At 45.9% G+C, this 22,229-nt stretch overlaps 1 protein-coding gene across 3 annotated transcripts; it reads right to left on the bottom strand.

Moving 5' to 3' along the window:
- Window positions 1-980: 980 nt before the first annotated feature.
- On the bottom strand, window positions 981-21,284 carry LOC310834817 (maestro heat-like repeat-containing protein family member 7). 3 transcript variants are annotated; one of them, XM_083719196.1, is made up of 14 exons: window positions 21,265-21,284; window positions 20,141-20,225; window positions 17,440-17,897; window positions 16,707-16,831; window positions 13,793-13,927; window positions 13,042-13,121; window positions 11,425-11,530; window positions 10,069-10,164; window positions 9,277-9,381; window positions 8,781-8,916; window positions 7,188-7,279; window positions 5,464-5,616; window positions 4,249-4,345; window positions 981-2,560 (listed from the first exon to the last, which is right to left on the bottom strand). In XM_083719196.1, coding segments are annotated over exons 2-14 (1,623 nt in total). In that variant the 5' UTR covers window positions 20,143-20,225; window positions 21,265-21,284; the 3' UTR covers window positions 981-2,522. The 3 variants fall into 3 exon arrangements, with proteins under 3 accessions (XP_083575322.1, XP_083575323.1, XP_083575324.1); XM_083719197.1 differs by lacking the exon at window positions 21,265-21,284 and adding an exon at window positions 20,581-20,599 and having other exon boundaries at window positions 1,218-2,560; XM_083719198.1 differs by lacking the exon at window positions 21,265-21,284 and having other exon boundaries at window positions 1,218-2,560; window positions 17,440-17,575; window positions 17,831-17,897; window positions 20,141-20,441.
- Window positions 21,285-22,229: the final 945 nt, after the last annotated feature.

Here is a 22,229-nt window from a genome sequence, read left to right as displayed (position 1 = left end):
AGTTTTTTATTTCAAATAATGTCAAAGAAATTCATGGAATTATGAACAGCCTGAAGTTAGTTGCCGGTGGCCCAATTTATCATTATGGGGGAGGGCGTCATCTGTTAGTTACTTCTGAGTAGCTGGAGCTGGAGGAGACTCCTGAGAGTCCCGTGGACAGCAAGAAGATCAAATCTATCCATTCTTAAGGAAATCAGCCCTGAGTGCTCACTGGAAGGACAGATCCTGAAGCTGAGACTCCAATACTTTGGCCACCTCATGAGAAGAGAAGACGCCCTGGAAAAGACCCTGATGTTGGGAAAGATGGAGGGCACAAGGAGAAGGGGACAAAGCTACCAGTATGAGTTTGACCAAACTGCGGGAGGCAGTGGAAGACAAGAGTGCCTGGCGTGCTCTGGTCCAGGGGGTCACGAAGAGTCCGACACAACTAAACGACTAAACAACAACAACAGCCATACATAAGACTGTGGTGTTAAACTCGCCTCTTTTCAAAGCTGCTTTAAAAAATAACATTGGGAGGTTACATGCAGCTGCTTACAATACCACTATTATGTGAAAAGGTACTCTCTCTTGTCTGCCCCAATGTGTTTTAGGCACACCTGTAGAATTCCTTATGGTGATTTCACAGGATTTGACACACTGTGATGGATCAATGAGTGAAGAGTGTATCAGTGTTCCAATGACACGCTGTTGCCAGAATAGCCCCCCACTTGCTTCAGTGTTGCATTTTGAGGTGTTAATGTAGCACTCAGAGTGGCACAGGAAATGGCAATGGATACAAAGGAACATGAGTGTTACACACAACCCAGTCTCTGAACACTGAACGATCCCAAAGGTTCTCCGCATATCTTGGGTTTGGCTTCCTTCAAATGAAGGTCACTGGAAACAGTGGTGTCTTTGTGATATATCATTTATTTACATGTACATACCATACCCTCCAACATTTCTCCGAAGAAAATAGGGACGTCCTATTTTCTAATTTAATAATAATAATTTTATCTGGCTTGATTGCCCTAGCCCCTCTGGGCAGCTTACAAAATATATAAAAACATAATAAAGCATTAAATAACTTTCCTATACAGTACTGCCTTCAAATGTATTCTAAAAGTTGTGTAGTTATTTCCTTGGTTCGGGGGGGGGGGGCACATAACTTCTTACTCTACAACATGCTTTTGATTAAAATAGAGACATCCTAAGGAAAAGCAGGACATTCAAATCAGAAACCAGGATGGCTTCTGTAAATCTGGGGCTGTCCCTGGAAAATAGGGACACTTGGGTGGAATCTAGACACATATAAAAAATGCTGTGAAAATGCTTTTTAAAAAAAGTTTTTAAAATATATATTGAATTTGCCATAAGTTCACCGTCGCCATCTAGCGTCACATTTGTACAATGCACTTAAAACACACTTAAAATGTTATATTTGCAGCTGTATAGCTTGTATGTCCTTGGGAAGTCTGATATACAGGCTGAGCAAAAGATGACGTTTCAGGCATTAACACTGCAACAGGTCTTGCTCCTCCATTGGCTTTTTGGGGAGTGTAGGGACAGCAACACCCAAAGCCATAGCTTTGGGTCCAGCACAGAAAGCAAATCAAGCCTGTCTCTCTCTGCATTGTGGTTCAACTGCCAGCTTTATTGTTCTTACACTCACCATTGAATTCGAACATATTTAATGCCTGACGCCTATAAATGGATAACAATGGCACCAGGCATGCCTTCCTAGGGAGAGGATTCTGCAAGCAGGGAACCACCGCCTATGTTTCATGCTGCCACTCAACACACACCTCCTGTGGGAGGGGGCATGCTGAGAAGGGCCACCGAGGACAAACATAGGGTAAATATAAATATAAATTAATTAAAATAAATATATCATACACCTGTTTTCTTATTCCCCTGCCTGCCCTCCAGTGGGCTGTTTTTACATGTTTTTTTCTTTTTTCTTTTTTCTTTTAGTAGAACCACATGGTTATTGCTATTGTTATTATTAACCAGTGTTTGATTTTAATCATGTCTGCTCTGCAAAGTAACACAAACTGGCTTACACACACAAAAAAATTCAGTGCAACACATGATAAACTCCAGCCTAAGCAAAAAAACAATTCACAGCAAAATACACAGCAAGAGAAAGGAATTGCAATGCTCAGTTAATTGTAAAAAAGTAAAAATAAAAAAAGTTAAAGTAGTTTGTGTCATGCTTTGGGGATCACTTCTGAGTGTGTGCCCAGCAGGTACACCTCGCTGTCTGCCCTCTGTCTGTTGGCACTGCGCCCAGCAATATGCCCCCCCCTCCAAAGCTCCCAAGTGTATTTTCTAGCCAGTGCTGCTCTGAGATCCGGTACAACACTGGTTCTGGGAAGAAGCTATCCCTGGAGTCCCTCTGGGTTCCTAGGCAGCTGCCTTTGCCTTTCTGCCACAGTGGTTGGGGTTGAAGAGACAAGCTCTGCAGAAGAGGCTGAATGAAAACACACAGAGGAGAAGTCTGATCTGCCGCTGTCCTCTCCTTCCTGCCTGAAGGAATATTATGGTGCATCCTTTTCACTCTCGAACATCATTTCACCTGGACAGAAAAACAAGTAGAACAGGGAGACTTAGTTATTCAAGCTAGGATTTAAGTAAAGATGATAAGCATGAAGGCATTGTTTAGGGGAGGCTGCAAGTTCAGGCTCAGAGGGACCTGCGGCTCACCAGCTCTTGTCTGACCACAACGCCCATCAAACCCAGGCTTGAGGGCAGATACCAAAAGATTCCAACTGAGAGACGGCTCTGCCCCTGTGGAGATGGCAATCTGGAAACAGTGGCTCATGTTCTCCTGCCCTGCCTCCTTTATAAAGATCTGAGGAATGAGATCATCACCCCACTCTTACTTACCATCCCAGGCCGCCCACATTGTCCTTTCTTTTATCAGATCAAAATGATCAGACAACAGCAAAGGTTGCTAGGTTTATCGAGGGTGCAATGAGATTAAGGAACAATAATCTTAGTCATTTGAGTGCCCTTTTTACCCATTGTTGTCTTTTTAATTGTATATACTGTTTGTTTTATGTTGCTATGGCCGTTGGCTGATGCGAATAAAGTTTAGCTATCTATCTAACCCAGGCATCAAGGATGATGGGAATTGTAGTCAGATAACATTGGGAGGGTGACATCTTCCCCATCCCTGCTGCAGGTCTTTTATTAGAAAGAAGATTCCCCCCCCCCCCATTATACTGAAATTTTGATGTAGTTCTAGGGGCAGTTACAGTATATTAAAAGGTGCAGTTTGTAACACTGGGATCAGTGGAAACTCTTTTCCTATTGCAGTGTGTGTGTGTGTGTGTGTGTGTGTGTGTGTGTGTGTGTGTATGTGTAAAGCTGGAGAGGGAAAGGGTTAAACATCTCCTCCCCATACACTGCAGTCCTGGTGAAAATTGCCCCCACACTTGCTTTGGGGGGGGAAATAACTTTTATTGGGAATAATAATAATAATAATAATAATAATAATAATAATAATAATTTTATTATTTATATCCCCCCATCTGGCAGGGTTTCCCCAGCCACAAGCAAGGATCATGGGAATAATAAATGATACAAATAAGCAGAACAAGTTTTCTCATGTCATTTATGTATTAAAATTCAAGTCAATTCAATCTTTATTATGGTCCAGAGACTCAACAGATCATTACAAAGCAATACACAATTTAGACAGCCTACTATATTGCAAAAACAGCATAATAAATTTGCAGTAAGCCCTCCACCCTGGTTGATTAACAGAAAACAGCAATGCTGATGTGACTGCTAGCAGCTCATTCAGCTTCACATGTAGTTAGGCTCTCAAATGCAATGAAGCTTCATTTAAAAAAATCCCTACGTGTAAATGTCAACCTTTTGCTGCCCCTGTTTAATTCTGGGTGTCTTGTTGAATCCTTGCTGCACAAGCACAGCTCACTGAAGTCCAAGCAGACCTTAAATCCCAACCGCACAAGTAAACTATCATGTTATTCTCTTAGCTTGACATTGTCCTTTCCCATTTCACAATTATGGACTGGAAACTACTATTTACCAAGCAATAATATTTGCTTAGGTAGCACAGTGTAATCTACTTTGAAGGCCACCAGGCCTCCAAGCTCTTGTGCAGAGAGAGGCTGTTCCCCTTATCTACTATCAAACTCTGTTTTAACGGAAATATTGGGGGTTGGAGTGCTGAACCTGGAACCTTCCAAGCTAAGTATATGCTCTGGTCTTGTCTCTTGAGTCTGACAGCATTACCTCTACTTAGAAAGAAGCCTTGCAATGCTTCTGGCACCTCTCTGAGTATCTGAAGCTTGTAGATCTGCTGGTAGATCTTCTCCGCTACATCTTCTGCCTGAAAAGATGAAACAACGGCAAGCATCAGGCCACCTTTGCGCAGAAAAGGGTACAGGTTTCTCTGCTCTGACATGAGCTCTCTTTTCTCCTGCTTTGAGTTTGGAATCTTTTTCAGCCTGAGGGCCACATTGCCTCAGAGACAACCTTCCAGGGGCCAATAGTGGGTGGGGCAACAGATGGGTCTGCAGGAGTGCGCCTTTGGGGGGTGAAGTCAAACAGTTGAGCTAGCAGCACTGAAATGACCTCATCAGGGTGCAAGCCTGGGCCAGTTGATAAGACCTCATGCTTCCTGATGTGGTCCAAAGGAAAGCAGAGCAAAACGTGGGCTGTAGGAGTTGCTGGAGGGAGACATACAAAGTGCCATCTAACCATCTTAGGGACTCCACTCTGGATTTGTGTAGGGTTTACTCCTTAACCTTTTCTTCTCCCAAAGCTATCTTGCAAGGCAGCAGAAGATCAGAGTTTTCCTTCTCCTAGATCAGGCTTCCTCAACCTCGGCCCTCCAGATGCTTTTGGCCTACAACTCCCATGATCCCTAGCTAGCAGGACCAGTGGTCAGGGATGCTGGAAATTGTAGTCTCAAAACATCTGGAGGGCCGAGCTTGAGGAAGCCTGCCCTAGATGGCCCCTCTCCCCAGGTGGATGAGCCTCATCTGTTCTTCACTTCTTTCTACAGCACATGCAGAAACCACTTTCTTGACCGCTGGACCAACTATTGGTCTCATCCACTCAATCTGCCAGAGAATGTGTTCACATGCAGGGGAAGTCCCTAACTCATTGATGATTTGAGACCTGTTGGCTATCCTCACCTGGTTTAGCTAGCTAGTCAAATCTGTTCTCCGGGATGTGGCTGCTGTCGCATGCTGACAGCTTCTAGAAGCCACAGGTAAGAGCTGAGTGCAGGGTGGGGACCAAAAGTGGACACTGTACCCCAGAAGAAGGCGCGTCACCCACCAGAGGTACTGCTTTTCTCCTAACACCTCATACACCCTAGTAGGCTACAGTCCATCCACCAGTGGCACCATCTTGCGCCCACGACTGCGGATACCCAGGCCCAACTGATGTCTTGGTGGTAAAGCAGTTTCTGATGTTTGGAAGCCTATCTTGGTACCTCACCTTATCTGCCATTATCTCATTGGCCTTCCCCAGGTGGGAAAACACTAGGAGGATCCCAGCCTCTCTTATCCTTAGCTCAGGATAATAAATGGCCCGCAAAGATGTCTCCAGAAAGGTTCTCTTCTGATCTTCTGTGAAGATGTTTCTGAACAGCTAAAATCAAAAGTGTCCACATTTTAAAGATAGCATGGCAGAAGTACATGTATATATATGTATATATGTGTGTGTGTGTGTGTGTGTACATTTGAATGGAACAAGTGGAGATCTATAACAAAAGTTACAGTGTCTTCTTTTCCTAAGGTCCCTCCAAATGGGTGTCATTGTGGTTGTATTCTGCGAAATATTATTCTTGACATGGGAGGTGGGTTTATTTTGCTTTAGCTTGCTCTGCGATGCTTCCTCAGTGCCACCACATGATTGCTGTCAAGCAACAAAAGCAGGACAACAATCAACCAGGACAGTTGTGGTATAGAAAGCTATGGAACTTCAGCAAGACATTGTGGGGTGTGCACTGACTGGAAATGAGCAGTGTGACTACCCCCAAAACTTTTTCAGTTGCAAACAATCCTTCAAGCAGGATTATGTGTGACCACCCCAATAGTTTCATGAGCACAAATAATCGTGAATGGAAAGGATCTCTGGAGGGATCTGGTGTCCCTCATAGGAGTTCTCCTGTGAACGGCTCCACCCAACCTGGAATTAGGAGCTGTGTAGCACTGGTTGGGCTTGAGCAGGGAAGAGTATCATGAGAAGAAAGGAAGAAAAAGACATACTTCTTTCTTTCCTAACCCCCATCCTTGGGAGAACTTACCCCATTCTTCCAAGAGCTTTGGTTTAAGGATGGCTGCTACATTCAAATCTGAGTATATTATTGCTCAAGCTTGTAAGGGTGGGGTAGGTTTCTAAAGTGTGGGGAAGGGATTAGGTGCCATGTTTCTATTTTAAGCAGGCAAACTCCCTTTCCCTTTCTTCCCTCCCCACAACCAGAACCCACAAAACCTGGTGGGCCCTGGGTGCTACTAAGCATGCCCAGTCAAAATGAAGTCTCCCTCTCTCCCTCTCAGGTTGTAAACAGATACATTTCTACATATATAGAGAGTCTTTCAAGTGTGCGTAAACCATCGTCTTGTCCATGGTGGCCCCATTTTGCTGCTAAAGTGGTAGACAGGGGTCAGGGTTTCCCAAACTTGAATCACCAGCTGTTTTTGGACTACAGTTCCCATCATTCCTGACCAACGGTCCTGCTAATGAAGGTTGGTGGGAGTTGTAGTCCAAAAACAGCTGGTGACCCAAGTTTGGGAAACTATGGCATAGGGCCACCAAGATCATTCTTGAAAGGAATGGTGCTGTGGTCAGAGGGCTCTGTTACCAGCACCACCGATACTGAGGGCTTGTCCACACTTGGCCTTGTCCTGAGCCTAGAAAGCATGGGTCTGAGTGGTTTTCAGCTTGTCCTATACTTTCTTAGAATGGGTCCAAGTGGTTGCCCTGTGGCTTTCCCAGGGAAAACCCACTCTTTAGTAATGAATCAGGGCAAATATTAATCATCGAAAACCCGACTGACGTTTGTTCTGATTCAGCTCCAAAAAGTGGGTTTTCCCCAGGGGAAAGTGGAAGTATGGATGAGCCTCTTCTACACTAGCCTAATTCTGCAAAAGCATGAGCCATTTCCATTGGATGTGCACTTGTCCATATTTAATGCTGCCTCAGAGGTATGTTCTTACCTCACCCACCCTGCAGGAATCCACGTAAGCCAGCATTTTCTGGTCTTCATAACTGTGGCACCACAGTTCTTCAGCCTCACTCACGCTCAGCCCTGACAGGGAGACAGCAGAAGTACCTCTGTTTCTGTCTATGTAATGGGTCTCTTTGACATTACGACCTGGGATCTTTCTGTTCCCTTCAGAAGATAACTGCTATCTGTGCAAGGATCTGTGAGGTATCCTAATATTTCCCCCCAAGGGGATTTGTCCAATCCCACTTGTTCCTGCAGTGGTCCGAAGCAAGACTTGAGAAATAAAGATTTGCATCTGGGTTAGGAGAAGGTATGTCAAATACTTTGTGGCCTTAATTGCTACGCTTACGTTTATATGTGGAGTGTGGCCTATGGGAGAAGATGAGGACAGCATAAAACACAACAGTGAGCAGGTTGCCTGGGTTTTGTTTTTTGTTTTTTGGGTGTGTGTTTTTTGCAGGTATCAGCTTTCTTGTGGAAGAATTAATATGTGAAAAGAAGGGAGATCATTTCTCAGTTATCTCCTAATCCCTGTGGGATACTTTGCCCTCTGGGATCTATACAAGTTAAGAGAAACTAGAACAAGTTAAGAGAAACTAGAACAACGACACCTTTCAGCATGGGTGAAGAGATTAGCTCAATGCTACAGTGCTGAATGGGACACGGGTGGCGCTGTGGTCTAAACCACAGAGCCTAGGGCTTGCCGATCGGAAGGTCAGCAGTTCGAATCCCCACAACAGGTTGAGCTCCTGTTGTTCAGTCCCAGCTCCTGCCAACCTAGCAGTTCGAAAGCACTTCAAGTGCAAGTAAATAAATAGGTACCGCTCCGGCAGGAAGGTAAACGGTGTTTCTGTGTGCTGCTCTGGTTTGTCAGAAGCAGCTTAGTCATGCTGGCCACATGACCCGGAAGCTGTCTGTGGACAAACACCGGCTCCCTCAGCCTATAGAGTGAGATGAGCGCGCAACCTGAGTCGTCCATGACTGGACCGAACCGTCAGGGGTACCTTTACCTTTACAGCACTGAAACAATAAGCCTGGAAAGAGTTTATAAGATGTGACAAGCATGAATTGCCCTACCTTAAGCACAGGTGGATAGGTGAAGGTGGGGTGGGGGCTTAGGGTCAGAAACAGGTCCTACTATTAAGAAGAGTGAGGGGGTCACCAAGGCAACTGGTAGTGGGTGTCATGAAACTGCTAGCTATTTAATTTACCACGACTTGTGCTTTTAACTCCTAGGAAGACAGAGTCAAAATAATTTGAGTAGCCTTGACTAGGTCAGTGTGTGTGTAAAAGTTGCACACCACCCTTCACCTGTTGATCTCAAGGCAGTTCACAACATAAAATTGCAATACACACAACACTTATGATTTACAACAAAATTATGATATAAAAAAGTCCATGGTTCAGATGCATCTCCAACTCGCTTTGAAACATCTTGAGGAGATACATCCTTAATGGAAAATGTTCTAAAGGGATGAGACACTGTATATGGATATTCATGACACTGTATTATCAGTTGTTGGAAGCAATATGTGGCCTCCCAACAAGGGGCTGCTGGTCTCATGTTTTCAAACCAACTCACCCATCTGATCGAGCAGCAGCTCATAAAGGCAGCTGATGGTCAACCTGGCCTGGTTGCTCACATCTTCCATTGTATCTGTGATACAGATTCCAAACTGTGCCACGTGGTGTCCCAAGGCAGGAAGCTCAGTGGACTTCTGCAGGGACAGAAAACAACAGAGATCTTCACTCATATTTTGTGGTCTGCTTCTCCCCTTGTTTCAACTGATCTCTACTCTTCACATCCTAGCCTGTGAGGAATACAGGTCCTTAGCAGGAATCCTTGCTGTGGACACATTCCCATGAACATGGAGAAGGGGAAATGGCAGGTTGGACCCACTTCGCCTAGTACTTATAATAAGATAATAATCATTTTATTATTTGTACCCCGCCCATCTGACTGGGTTGCCCCAGCCACTCTGGGCGGCTTCCAACAAATATAAAAGCATAATAAAACATCAAACTCGTATCTCCTAATCGGGGCTGCCGTATTGAGCCAGGTTCTGGGGGGTACTCACGTTGAAATCTGGCAGAAGAAGAGCATGTCGCAACACAGTGGTGCTGCAGAGGACAGACCTATATCTCTCTTGGGGATCGTTGGAATGAATCCAGAAGTTGATGTGCTGAGGAAGGAAGCAGCAGCAGCTCAGAATGACTGCAACACCTGGCCTGAGACTTACACACCACACATTGACAACTGTGCCCCCACAAACATCTCTTCTTCCTCTCTGCCCTGTCATTTGATCCTGAAAAATTCTAAATGGACTCTGCATTCATCAAGCTGATGCTGGTTTTTTGCATCCCTTAAGCCAGGCATGTCCAAAGTCCATTTTGGGGGCTAATCCAGCCCTCCGGTCAGCCCCTGTGGCAGTTCATTTCCTGGGGTAAAATCCTAAAAAACCCTTAAAAAAGCTCAACAACTTTGGTTGGCCCTTTGGTCGGCCCTCATGGCCCTTCACTTCATCAAATCTGGCCCTCTTTGAAAAAAGTTTGGACACCACTGTAACTTAAGCCATGTTTCTATACTGTTGCCTGGCGGGTGATGCTGCTGACTCAAAGAATGCCTACTACGATGAAAACTATATTCCCATGAGATGTATTTACATGAAACATTGTTTATTGTGTTCTCGTTCTCTCTCTCTCTCTCTCTCTCTCTCTCTCTCTCTCTCTCTCTCTCTCGGATTTATGTGAACAATGAACAGCTGGCTATAAATACATTAAGCAAATATTCATAAATGCTTTCCCTGCCAGACTCTCCATTGTGTAAGTGGCAAGATAAAGTGCCATTCTCTTCCCTTTAACCCACTCACCTTCAAAATAAACATCAGGTGGCTTGTAGTTGGAACCTCAGACAGCAAACCCTTCAGCATGATCTCCATTGTGTCTGCAGACGATTGGTAGAGAGCCTGAAGGGAAAGAGAGCCAAAGGCTAGTGCAGGGTATTGCAAACTTGAGTTTTCAGCTGTTTTTGGACTACAGCCCCCATCATCCCTAGCTAGCAGGACCAGTTGTCAGGGATTCTGGGAACTGTAGTCCAAAAAACAGCTGGAGACCCAAGCTTGGGAAACCCTGGGCTCATGTGTAGAGCAGGAGTGGGGAACCTGTGTCCCTCTAGATGTTGCTGAAATTCAACTCCCATCATTCCCAGCCTGCATGAACAATGGCGAGGAACGATGGGAGTTGTAGTCCAACAAGATGATCTGGAGGCCAGAGGTTAGCCACTCCTCGTGTAGAGGCTGAATTCCTTTGCCCACTAACGAATAAGATGACAATCAGACTGCCACTTCCTGAGGAGTACCCATGTTAAGTCTGTTGCCGGGGAAACAACAGAGTCCTGTGGCTTTTGTGGACCAGAGTCCCACTTCATCAGATACTTGAAAGGTTGTCCTCGTTGACAGGTAAGAACATAAGATGCGTTCTGATGGAGCAGACCAAAGGTCCGCCTAGTCTGGCATCCTCTTCCCAACCAGATGCCTATGGAAAGCCCGCAAGCAGGACCTGAGTGTAGCATTGTTCCTCCCAGAAACTGGTACTCAGAGGCACACTGCCTTCAGGAGTGGAGGTATAACCTAGATCAGGGGTCAGCAAACTTTTTCAGCAAGGGGCCGGTCCACTGTCCCTCAGACCTTGTGGGGGGCCAGATTATATTTTTTGGGGGGGATGAATGAATTCCTGTGCCCCACAAATAACCCAGAGACACATTTTAAATAAAAGCACACATTCTACTCATGTAAAAACATATTGATTCCCGGATCATCCGCAGGCCAGATTTAAAAGGTGATTGGGCAGGATCCGGCCCCCGGGCCTTAGTTTGCCTACCCATGACCTAGATGCAGTGGGCTCAAATGTCATGAGACACAAAAAAAGAGAAGTCTGCAGCAGTTCAAGTTGAAAAATATATGCAGATAGGCTACAGAAAACTGTGCAGCTCAGCCTGTCCAAGGAAGACCCTTCTTTGGGAAGCAGATTCAGGATAACAAGATGGAATGTGTGATGCAGCCAAACAACTCCCCATCCTTATTTTTCTGATACTTACATCTGCCTGCTGTAGCCCTGAGGATGGACTGTCTCTCAGCAATATGAGCAAAACTAAAGGGACGGTGCACCACAGAGCCAGAAAGAGAATATTCTCTTTCCCCAGTATTTATAAGAAACCCTGAATTTACCTGGCTGTGAGGATTTTCCAAATCTGTATCCATGTTAAAAATGCCATGGAGAGCCAGCCGCAAGATACCAGACAGTTGCTCAGGATCAAATGGGGGCTTCATTTTGCTGGCAGGACCAAAGGAAAAGCAACTGGTTATTATGCTGGTTGAGAGGAGGGGCTGTGAAATAGAGAAAAATGCAAATTCTGTTCTCCCTTTCAAAGTGGGGGGGGCACCTCTTTCCTCCATGGAGTCTTTTCCTCCATGTTCTCCTAACTAAGCCAACAATGTCATGTAGATGCTGCACATGCCTGGAACTGGCAAGTTTCAGCTCTCTCACCAGAGATCATGATGCTCTGTCTGCAAATCCCACTGAGAATCAGAGAATCAGAGAACTGTAGAAGTGGAAGGGACCCTGATGATCATCTAGTCCAGGGGTAGTCAACCTTTTTATACCTACCGCCCACTAATGCATCTTTCTTGATGGTAAAATTTCCTTATCGCCCACCAGTGCTTGATGGAAGCAGGATTCAGCTTGTGCTGTACAACCCTCTACTGCCCACCTAGAATCCTGAAACACCCACTAGTGGGTGGTAGGGACCAGGTTGACAACCCCTGGTCTAGTCCTTGAATGCAGGAATATGCAGCTATCCCATACAGGGATCAAACCTGCAACCTTGGCATTATCAGCACAGTGCTCTAACCAGCTGAGCTATGTCCAAGAAAAAGGCACGTGGGGTTTTCTCCTTAATGAGAACTATATGCTGAGCATCACTTTCCTGGCTGAGGATCCTATGAATTGGAAGTGCCTGAAGTTTTCTCTGCCTGTCTCCTGCCGCGAGATAAGTTGCTGTGGTGTCATGGGCTGGGGAAGGAGGAGGTTTGCAGAACCCGGATAAGCACAGTCCTGCTTTCAAGCATTCTAAATGAGGCACCCATGTTGCAGGTGCCAAAAACCGAATGCTCAGGACATCCCTAAGCAGCATTCTAAATCAACAGGATTTGTCTAGATTGGGAATATGAGCTATAGGAGAAAACTTTGGAGTTGCAAAAAAGAATTTAGATTAGCGCCCTCGAAAGAAGGAGGAGGAGCAGACAAAACAAAGGGCTTGGGTGTAAGAAAAAAATAATTTAGTGCACATTTGTAGTTTAAAGATTACCATCCAAGAGGAGACTGCAGCACGACCATAAAAAAAGCAAGAAAAGGCATGGGAAAATCTGAACTGAATATCGTCAGTGTAACAGTGATGGTACAAACCAAAAGAAGTCACAAGGGACACTGACTGAAAGAGGAAGCAATGAAGAGAAGCACATAGCCACATCAGTACCATATATTTAATGCATATTTAAAACACATGGGTTTCCACAAACAGTAGTTTACCCCTCACAGAGCTACAATTCCCAGTACCCTTAACAACCAGAAACCCGTTTGGTTTTTAAAACAAACAGGAGGGAGTCATAGAACTTTGTGTGAAATGTAGTTTGAGGTGGAGCTGAGGATTTCTGGGTTTATTCCAGCAATGGTGTGGGAGGTGAGAAATGAAACTGAAAAAAAATTCCCCCTTCCCCAATGATGTAGTTGAGAAATACCAGTGCTAGAGCCAGTCTGGATGTCATTGTCATAGGTTGACTTGGTACCTGAGGTTGTAGACCGTGAGCATTGAGCAGGACAGGAGGAATGATGGCACAGAGTGAACAGGCAGTGTCTCCATCACCATCTGGGAGTGTAGGACAAAAGGGGAGAGTCATTGCTGTGTAACACTTTTCTCCTAGGTTCTCTTACTCAGCTGCAGTGGTGTAGCAGGGGTTTCCAGCGCCCAGGGCCATGAGGAGTACGGTGGGAGGGAAACAAATGGAATACGCATGTGCATTCAACTGCCTAACGGCATCTGCATCACCCAGGAGATCGCAGTCACAGAGATAAGAAAATAAGAGTTGTTCCATTGTCTGGAGAGGTCACTTCCTGGTTTGCATGGAGAAACCATTTTCAATGGAGACCAGTGATGGAAGTAAGCAGCTGCATCGAAGCAGCACCGGGTATTGAAATTTTGCACCCCTAACAATCTTGCGCCCGGGGCAACTGCCCCTGTGGTCTCCTCATGCTACACCACTGCTCAGCTGTATTTGTCACTTTCCCCCATCTAGTCGTCTTCCCCAAACCTCCAAGCCGACATTACACCTTCAGGATATCATTGTTATTATTATTTTTTACAATAGATTTGGCCATCCTGTTCTAATATGGCTGCACACTTCTCTCCTTTCTGCCACAGCCACACCTCCTCCCTTCCCCGGCTTCTTCTGTACTCCTCAACATTGAGTCCACCCCCCGCCCAATGCTTTAGCTGCCCATCTGCCCCACAGGATTCCTGGTGCCAGATATCTCACTTACCAGAAGTGCTTCCACCAATTCATTCTTCGTGTACGGGAGATCCAAGGTGTCCTTGCCACTTTTCTGCGCAGCCATGCAACTAGCAGAAATGGCACGGAGGAAGCTAATTTTCTCCTCATTGTTGTCCAGGATACTCTGGAAAATATTATTCATTCAAGCTGCCCCTACTCCTATGTGGGAACGGCAACAAAACCTTGCAGCGCAGAGCGACACTGTCCAGCATTCCCACCACCCCACTCCATTCCATTCCCCTTCTCCCATTTTCCATTTCCTCCACCCACAAATCTCAGTCATCATTCCATGGCCACTGAGCATGCTGTATCCTTATTGGGCTGTTTTTTTTGAGTAGGGGGATCCCCTTAGGGCAGGCTTCCTCAAACTCGGCCCTCCAGACGTTTTGAGACTACAATTCCCATCATCCCTGACCACTGGTCCTGCTAGCTAGGGATCATGGGAGTTGTAGGTCAAAAACATCTGGAGGGCCGAGTTTGAGGAAGCCTGCCTTAGGGTGTGTGTTTTTTTGTAAAACATTTTTTTTGTACTTTGGTAAATGTTGGGGCTAACTTCTGTGTGGATGCTGCTGTTTTGGCTATGTAAACTATGGCAATCACAGCCTGAACCAGGAGCTGCTGGCATGGTAAGCAACAGCTGCCACCTGACCACCCAACAGCTGACTTTCTGTTACTCAATTCTGACCAAACTAAGCTTCTAGAGCAAAATATACACCAGGAGGCTTAGTTTGGTCAGAATCCAGTATAAATGAGCCACCGTAGCCACTAGAGCAGAGCTTTCCAAAATTTTCATGTTGGCGACACACCTTTTAGACATGCATCATTTTATGACACAGTAATTCAGTTTCACTAGCAAACCAGAGCTTAAACTAATCCCTTTCCAACCCCGGGAGGAGTGTGGGGAGTGTTTGCACGACACACCTGCCCACTGCAGCCGACAAACCAATGTGTTGCGACACACAACTTGGAAAGCTCTACGCTAGAGGGCTGTGAAAACGTTTGCCATGGGCTTTTTAGACTTGTCTACCCATGTACTAGCAGTTCGAAAGCACGTCAAAGTGCAAGTAGATAAACAGGTACCGCTCCGGTGGGAAGGTAAACAGCGTTTCCATTCGCTGCTCTGGTTTGCCAGAAGCGGCTTAGTCATGACCCGGAAGCTGTATGCTGGCTCCCTTGGCCAGTAAAGCGAGATGAGCACCGCAACCCCAGAGTCAGCCACGACTGGACCTAATGGTCAGGGGTTCCTTTACCTTTACCCTTGTACTACCTGAAACCAAAGGGGTGCTTTGGTTGCCAGATGCAATCCCCTCCCTCCCAGTTCTCTTCCCCCCTCACTATAAACCCTGTCCTTTGATACATTGCATTTCCACAAATTATAATGAGAAGCAGAGCCTGCAATAAAATACTGCACTGTACTCTCACCTCCTAATGGGAGTGCTCTTCCTAATGGACCTAGCCATGCCTTCTCCAGCAAGCTGTTCTGTCTCCACCTTGAGTTACTGCCCTCCCCACCTTGCCAAGCTCTCAGCATTCCTGGGTTACTGGGCATAACCTGAAATTCTCAGAGTCCCCCTGAGAATGTGTAGACATCCCCTTTGTTTTTCAGTGGCTCCATTTCAGCTGCAGTGTTGTTGGCACTGAGCTCCTGGAGCGACTATCAGAGAGAGTAGCAATATGTCTGGACAGTGTATCCTTGTTTCATTTTTTTGCTTAGCTACTTTTTATGCAGCCCTGAAGACTCAACTTCAACTTCCACCAGTCCCAGCCAGCATAGTCAACGGCCAGGAAAAATAGTTCAGCAACATTTGGGGGGACCAAAGCTTCCCAATATCTGTCTTAGGTTTTATGCTTCACCACTTTCACAGTTTCTTAAGGGTCCTGGGATATTTCTGATGCAAGGGATGGGTTGATGGGAAATGAAAACAGTATTTTATCCTGGTGGTCTTTCTTAATGGTAAGTTTTTATTAGCTCTGTGAGGTTGTCACCCTTAAGAAATTCCCAGGATTCTTAGGGAGAAAGCCACAATTATTAAAGTGGTGTAAAAGTACTGCTCTTTAGTGCTCAAACGGAGCTAACAGGAATTTGGGTTTTCCCCAGATTGCTATTTTTTCTGATATATCACTGAAGAGCAGGTTTTCCCTTGAAAAGGAGCAGGACAAGTAGAAAACTCCCTGGACCCATGATGAGAAAGTGTGGGTCAAGCGGGAAACTGCCAGGACTTGTGCTTTCTAGGCACACCACATGCAGAAGTGTGGATGAACTCTGTATTTATATATATATAACTGAGATAAATGATGCAGGTGGTGCTGTGGGTTAAACCACAGAGCCTAGGACTTGCCGATCAGAAGGTTGACAGTTCGAATCCCCGCGACAGAGTGAGCTCCCGTTACTCGGTCCCAGCTCCTGCCAAACTAGCAGTTCGAAAGCATGTCAAAGTGCAAGTAGATAAATAGGTACCGCTCCGGTGGGAAGGTAAACGGCGTTTCTGTGCGCTGCTCTGGTTCGCCAGAAGCGGCTTAGTCATGCTGGCCACATGACCCAGAAGCTGTACGTCGGCTCCCTCAACCAGTAAAGCGAGATGAGCGTTGCAACCCCAGAGTCGGCCACGACTGGACCTAATGGTCAGGGGTCCTTAACTGAGATCAATAATTGCAGTTACTTGTCTATGACAGTTGTGTACATTTTACAATTTTGTGTGTGTTCTGTAAGCTGCCCAGAGTGGCTGGGGAAAGCCAGCCAGGCGGATGGGATATACATAATAAAATTATCATCATCATTCAGTGCATGGTGTGGGAGTGACCATGTGCTCAGGATCCTGCAAACACAAATTCTGCTTCAAAAGCAGGCAGGCAGGCAGGCAGGCAGGCAGGAAGGAAGGAAGGAAGGAAGGGGAAGTTTGTACCTGTTCTTCACAATTAGATGTTTCCATCATATTAACGATGATGTCAAGATCTGATAAGTTCCCCATCTCTGAATAGACTGAGGGCATCGACTGGATCGTAGATTCCAAGGTACTGAATGACGAAACTACAGCAAAAGATATGGTAGAAAGCAGATTAGTGGGCCTTTTTAGTGGGTACTCTTGGAGTACCAGAACCTCTCTCTTTTTTTGCTGCCCAGGGCAGTCATTTTATGCTGGCACCCACAGCACTCATGTCAAAACAGCACTGGAAAACCAGTATTTCCATACTTCATCAAAAAGGGGTGCAGCCAGGGCCGGATTTAGGTTTGATGAGGCCCTTTATATATCCAGCTGTTCTTTGTCAACAACGAATTGTCGCTGTTTTTTTATTTTCATTCATGTTTTCCTTTTTCTTTTCTTTTTACCACTTTTTAAATAAATGAAATTCTTGTAATAAATGAAGAAGAAGAAGAAGAAGAAGAAGAAGAAGAAGAAGAAGAAGAAGAAGAAGAAGAAGAAGAAGAAGAAGAAGAAGTATAGATATTTAATTTGTCCCTGCCCATTGGGAAAACAACCCTTCCTTGAACAGGTCCATTTGGTGCCATCATTGCATGGAAAAACCCCTTGCAACCAGGCCCCACCCCTCTGCCTCAGTCTTTGTGACTGACCTAATTCACCAGATTCTTGGCTTTTGTCTGAACAACCCACTTTAACCCCCCCGGCACCTCCTTACCTATAGTACCCCCAATTGTACTTGTGCTCTCTGGGGTGGTGCTCACAAGTACTAGCGAGTTGTGGGTTGTCAGGGCACGGACATCGAGCCGATCAACGTTGGGTTGCTTCTTCTCCATTACTGGGTCTTGCTTCTCCTGTAGTGGTTTAAAGCTTTGGGGGCTGGTCTTGCAGTTCCCACAGCAGTCCCAGAGCAGTCTTCTGTTTCCCCCATCCCCTACCGAAACATCCCTGTGTGCTCTGCAAAGGCGAAACCTCCAGGATTTGGAAGGCCCTTTCTTCTGATCCTTGGATTCAGGGCCCACAGCTTGCATCCTGTGGTAGGCCGTGCATGGCCTGCCCTTGGGAAGGGTCTCCAAGGAAACATCAGGATCTCTCTCAGGAGCACTTACGCTTTCCTCTTCCGCTGGAGCAGCATTGGTGTTCCTACTTGAAAGGAGGGCCCGCAGTCTTCCCAACCTTGAACAGAGTGGGGGAAAGCTGAGGAACGGGGATTGTGGCGCCACCTTATTTTACTGAGCTTAGTCTACCTTAGCCCTCTAGGATGGGGAACCGGTGGCCCTTCATAAGATGTTGGACCACCAGCTCCATCCAGTACACAAAGACCATTCCTGCCTGCAGACTGTCTCACCAGAGTGGACTACTGCAACACGCTCTACGTGGGGCTACCTTTGAAGTTGACTCGGAAACTACAATTAATCCAGAATGCAGCAGCTAGACTGATGACTGGGAGTGACCGGCGAGACCATATAACACCGGTCCTGAGAGACCTGCATTGGCTCCCAGTACAGTGGTACCTCGGGTTAAGTACTTAATTCATTCCGGAGGTCCGTTCTTAACCTGAAACGGTTCTTAACCTGAAGCACCACTTTAGCTAATGGGGCCTCCCGCTGCCGCCATGCTGCTGGAGCACGATTTCTGTTCTCACCCTGAAGCAAAGTTCTTAACCTGAAGCACTATTTCTGGGTTAGTGGAGTCTGTAACCTGAAGCATATGTAACCTGAAGCGTATGTAACCTGAGGTATCATTGTATGTTTCCGAGCACAATTCAAAGTGTTGGTGCTGACCTTTAAAGCCCTTAAACAGCCTCAGCCCAGTATATCTGAAGGAGCGTCTCCACCCCCATCGTTCAGCCTGGACACTGAGGTCCAGCTCTGAGGGCCTTCTGGCAGTTCCCTCACTGCGAGAAGTGAGGTTACAGGGAACCAGGCAGAGGGCCTTCTCAGTAGTGGCGCCCGCCCTGTAGAACACCCTCCCATCTTACTTTTAAAAGACATCTAAAGGCAGCCCTGTTTAGGGAAGTTTTTAATGTTTAATTCTGTATTGTGTTTTTAATATTCGGTAAGGAGGCACCCAGAGTGGCTGGGGAAACCCAGCCAGATGGGCGGGGTATAAATAATGAATTAATACTATTATTATTATCTCTCATCATCCCTGACCATTGGCCAGAACATTGCAAGAATGGCCTCTTCCGCTGCAAACCTAGTGCCTACAGCTGCTGAGATCATCCTTGGAGGTCTTGCTTCCTGTGCTCCCACCATCTGAAGGCTAGTAAGTGACAACACAAAGAAAGGGAAGGCTATTTACAGTGGTAGAAGAAGAAGAGTTTGGATTCGATATCCCGCTTTATCACTACCCTAAGGAGTCTCAAAGCGGCTCACAATCTCCATTCCCTTCCTCCCCGACAACAAACACTCTGTGAGGTGAGTGGGGCTGAGAGACTTCAGAGAAGTGTGACTGGCCCAAGGTCATCCAGCAGCTGCATGTGGAGGAGCGGAGACACGAACCCGGTTCCCCAGATTATGAGTCTACCGCTCTTAACCACTACACCACACTGGCTCTTAACCACTACACCACACCGGTACCTCCGGTTACAAACTTAATTCATTCCGGAGGTCCATTCTTAACATGAAACCGTTCTTAACCTGAGGCGCGCTTTTCCTGATGGGGCCTCCTGCTGCTGCCATGCCGCTGCTGCACAACTTCCGCTTGCATCCTGGGGCAAAGTTCGCTTCCAGGTGCGCCTACTTCCGGGTTAGCGGAGCTTGTTACCCGAAGCATTTGCAAGGAGGACGGTAGGTACGCAGAGGTATTACTGTACAGTGGTACCTCTGGTTGTGAACGGGATCCGTTCCAGAGCCCCGTTTGCAACCTGAGCAGAACGCAACCCATGTCTGCGCATGCGCAGGTCACGATTCGTCGCTTCTGCGCATGCACGTGACATCATTTTGAGCGTCTGTGCATGCGCAAGCAGCGAAACCCGGAAGTAACCCTTTCCGGTACTTGCGGGACGCAACCTGAGAACACTCAACCTGAAGCAAACGCAACACGAGGTATGACTGTACTTGAACCGTTGAAGGTAGCTCTATCTTTTGAAAATAAACCCTGCCATGGCCGGGGAGGAAGGAATTCCCTAGAACTGCTCTGAACTATAGCAGGCCTGGCTCATGGTATTTGGTTGTCTGAGGGAGTTTGGCAAGTCAGTTGGACTAGCAGCTGAATCTGAGGGCAGCAGAGTAGTGTAGGGGATGCATAATATGTATGGCTCTCACGCAGCAACTGGGGAATGGCAGGGAGGCTGCTGTGGCTGCTCCCCGGCACCTGACACCTAAGGCAATTTCCGCACTCTGCCCAATGGTAGGACCGTTCCAAATGGATAGTGTTAGAACCAGAGTACAGAGCTGCTAAGAGATCCTACTTACATCTCTGAATATCGAATTCCCCCCTGTCACATTCACTCTCTTCAGGAAGTGTTGTCCAGAGGCTTCTTAATCACCTGGGCAAGGTCTAGAAAACAAAAGTATTCTCATACTGAACAAATCGCTGCCACCAACCAAATCAGGAACAAATGCAACCCCCATGTTCCCCCTATATGTGATCCGACATGAACACACAATCCCCATGTACATCATTTCAAACTGATTTGTTAGTGTGGCACCAACTACACTTTACAACTCTCTGCCTATTGATATCTGGCAGGTGTCTCTTATTCCTCTTTCTCTCTCTCTTTTAACCCATTTTCTATTCTTTTTAATTTTTAATTTTAGATAGAAGTCTTAGTTTAGTTAAAAAAGGGGAAAGATATTAAGCTTTGTATTTTTCTCTATAAGCATTTATTTATTTATTTATTTATTTAAGATACCTGGCAGGTGTCTTCACTATACTCTTTCCGGGGCTTACTTAACATTTTCTTATTTAGGCAAACCGATCCAGACATTTAGTAGTTTCATGTGTTTTAATTTGTTTTTAGCTCATTGTTGATTTTAATGAGTTGTTGAATGTTTTTTCTTATAAGGCTATTTTTAGCTGCTTTTAATCGACAAATTTACTTTTCCGTAAACCGCTTTGAGGTTTTATTACGATCACGGAGTATGTAATTCCCCCCCCCCCAATAAACAATTTTCTGCTAATGTGACAAGTCAGTCCAAAGCACACACATGTTCTGTGCGTTAGGATCATTGGATGTTGTCTCACTTATCCCCTTTCTTCTTCAACCTAATCTGTTCCTCTAGGCCACAGGCATGGCCAAACTTGGGACTGCAATTCCCATCATCCCTAGCTAACAGGACCAGTGGTCAGGGATGATGGGAACTGTAGTTCCAAAACATCTGGAGGGCCAAGTTTGGCCATGTCTGCTCTACTGGCTCCTCAATAGGAGCTCAGCTTTGGGGAGAGTTCAGTATCAGCAGGTAATAAGACCTTCTTTACAGTTTGCACCACCTCAGTCTCCTGTCCTATTAGTATACCATAGTGTAAGACTCAAAATATAGCAGTTATGGGGGGGGGGGTGTCAACAAAATGGGAGAAAAAAGCATCAAGCACTTACTCTCATAAAAGACCTCTGGTTATCTGACAGGTGAGCCAGCAGGGGGAAATGTCACAATGGAGGACATGTGACCGTTACCTTAGCAACCTGGGCATTGTTTTTCTTAATATTACCCTGGCCTTATTTTTATTCATTAAGCCTGCTATGTATTGCGTCTGTGTTTTTTTTCTGTTTGGCCTTGGTTTGCACCTGCAGCTGCTATGCCTAGGCACCTGGGATTCTCACCCCCTCCCATTCATACCTGGGGCCCCATTATGTGCTCCTTCTGGCAATGTGCATAAAGGATTTAAACCAGCTCAAAGGCAGCTGCTACACTGCTCATCCATGCTACAATTTCATTATGTGTGTTACTGGAGGAGATGGGGAATGTGCCTTTAGGCACGGGGAGCTGTAGGAAAAACAAACAGAGCTGCGTGTCGTGGATGCACGTATCAATTAATGCAATTGCCGTTGCTGTTTGTGATTTCAATCCTGGCCTCCTTGGCAAAGGAAATATTGTATTATGAACGTATTTAATGCTTATTTTTTATTTTCTGATGGCTAAGGAAAGGCATCATACAATACACGTATTGTAACAAAAATCCTGGGTGTCCACTTCTGTGTCAGCAAAATGCTTTGTGGGGGGGGGGGGTTGTTGATTTTTCAGCAGATACATGTGGGGTGTTTGTTTGTGAAGAAATTGTGTTTTCCATTGTGTTACTTCCTCGGTGACTTCCCCTGAATTTCTCTTTCAAAGGGTTAAGCCTCCTCTGCCATCAGTTCTCTGTTCTAATTTCCCCTTTCTTGAAGCAGCTTTTCTATGAGAAAAGCACTTTGGGGGTTTGTTTTGACTTTTTAACCACTCATTTTGCTTGCTTGCTTCCTCCATCGTACGTGTTTCATTTCATGCCTGCACTGTTTGTGACTGGACTGGCCAAATGGTTGACTATAGACCACACAAATATTGTGTCCTGCTAGGTCAGGGA

This window comes from Podarcis gaigeae, assembly GCF_964106915.1.
Source record: "Podarcis gaigeae genome assembly, chromosome: 17".
Classification (NCBI taxonomy): domain Eukaryota; kingdom Metazoa; phylum Chordata; class Lepidosauria; order Squamata; family Lacertidae; genus Podarcis; species Podarcis gaigeae.
Note: the sequence above shows the minus strand (reverse complement) of the source record. Positions and strands in the feature narration are given on the sequence as shown.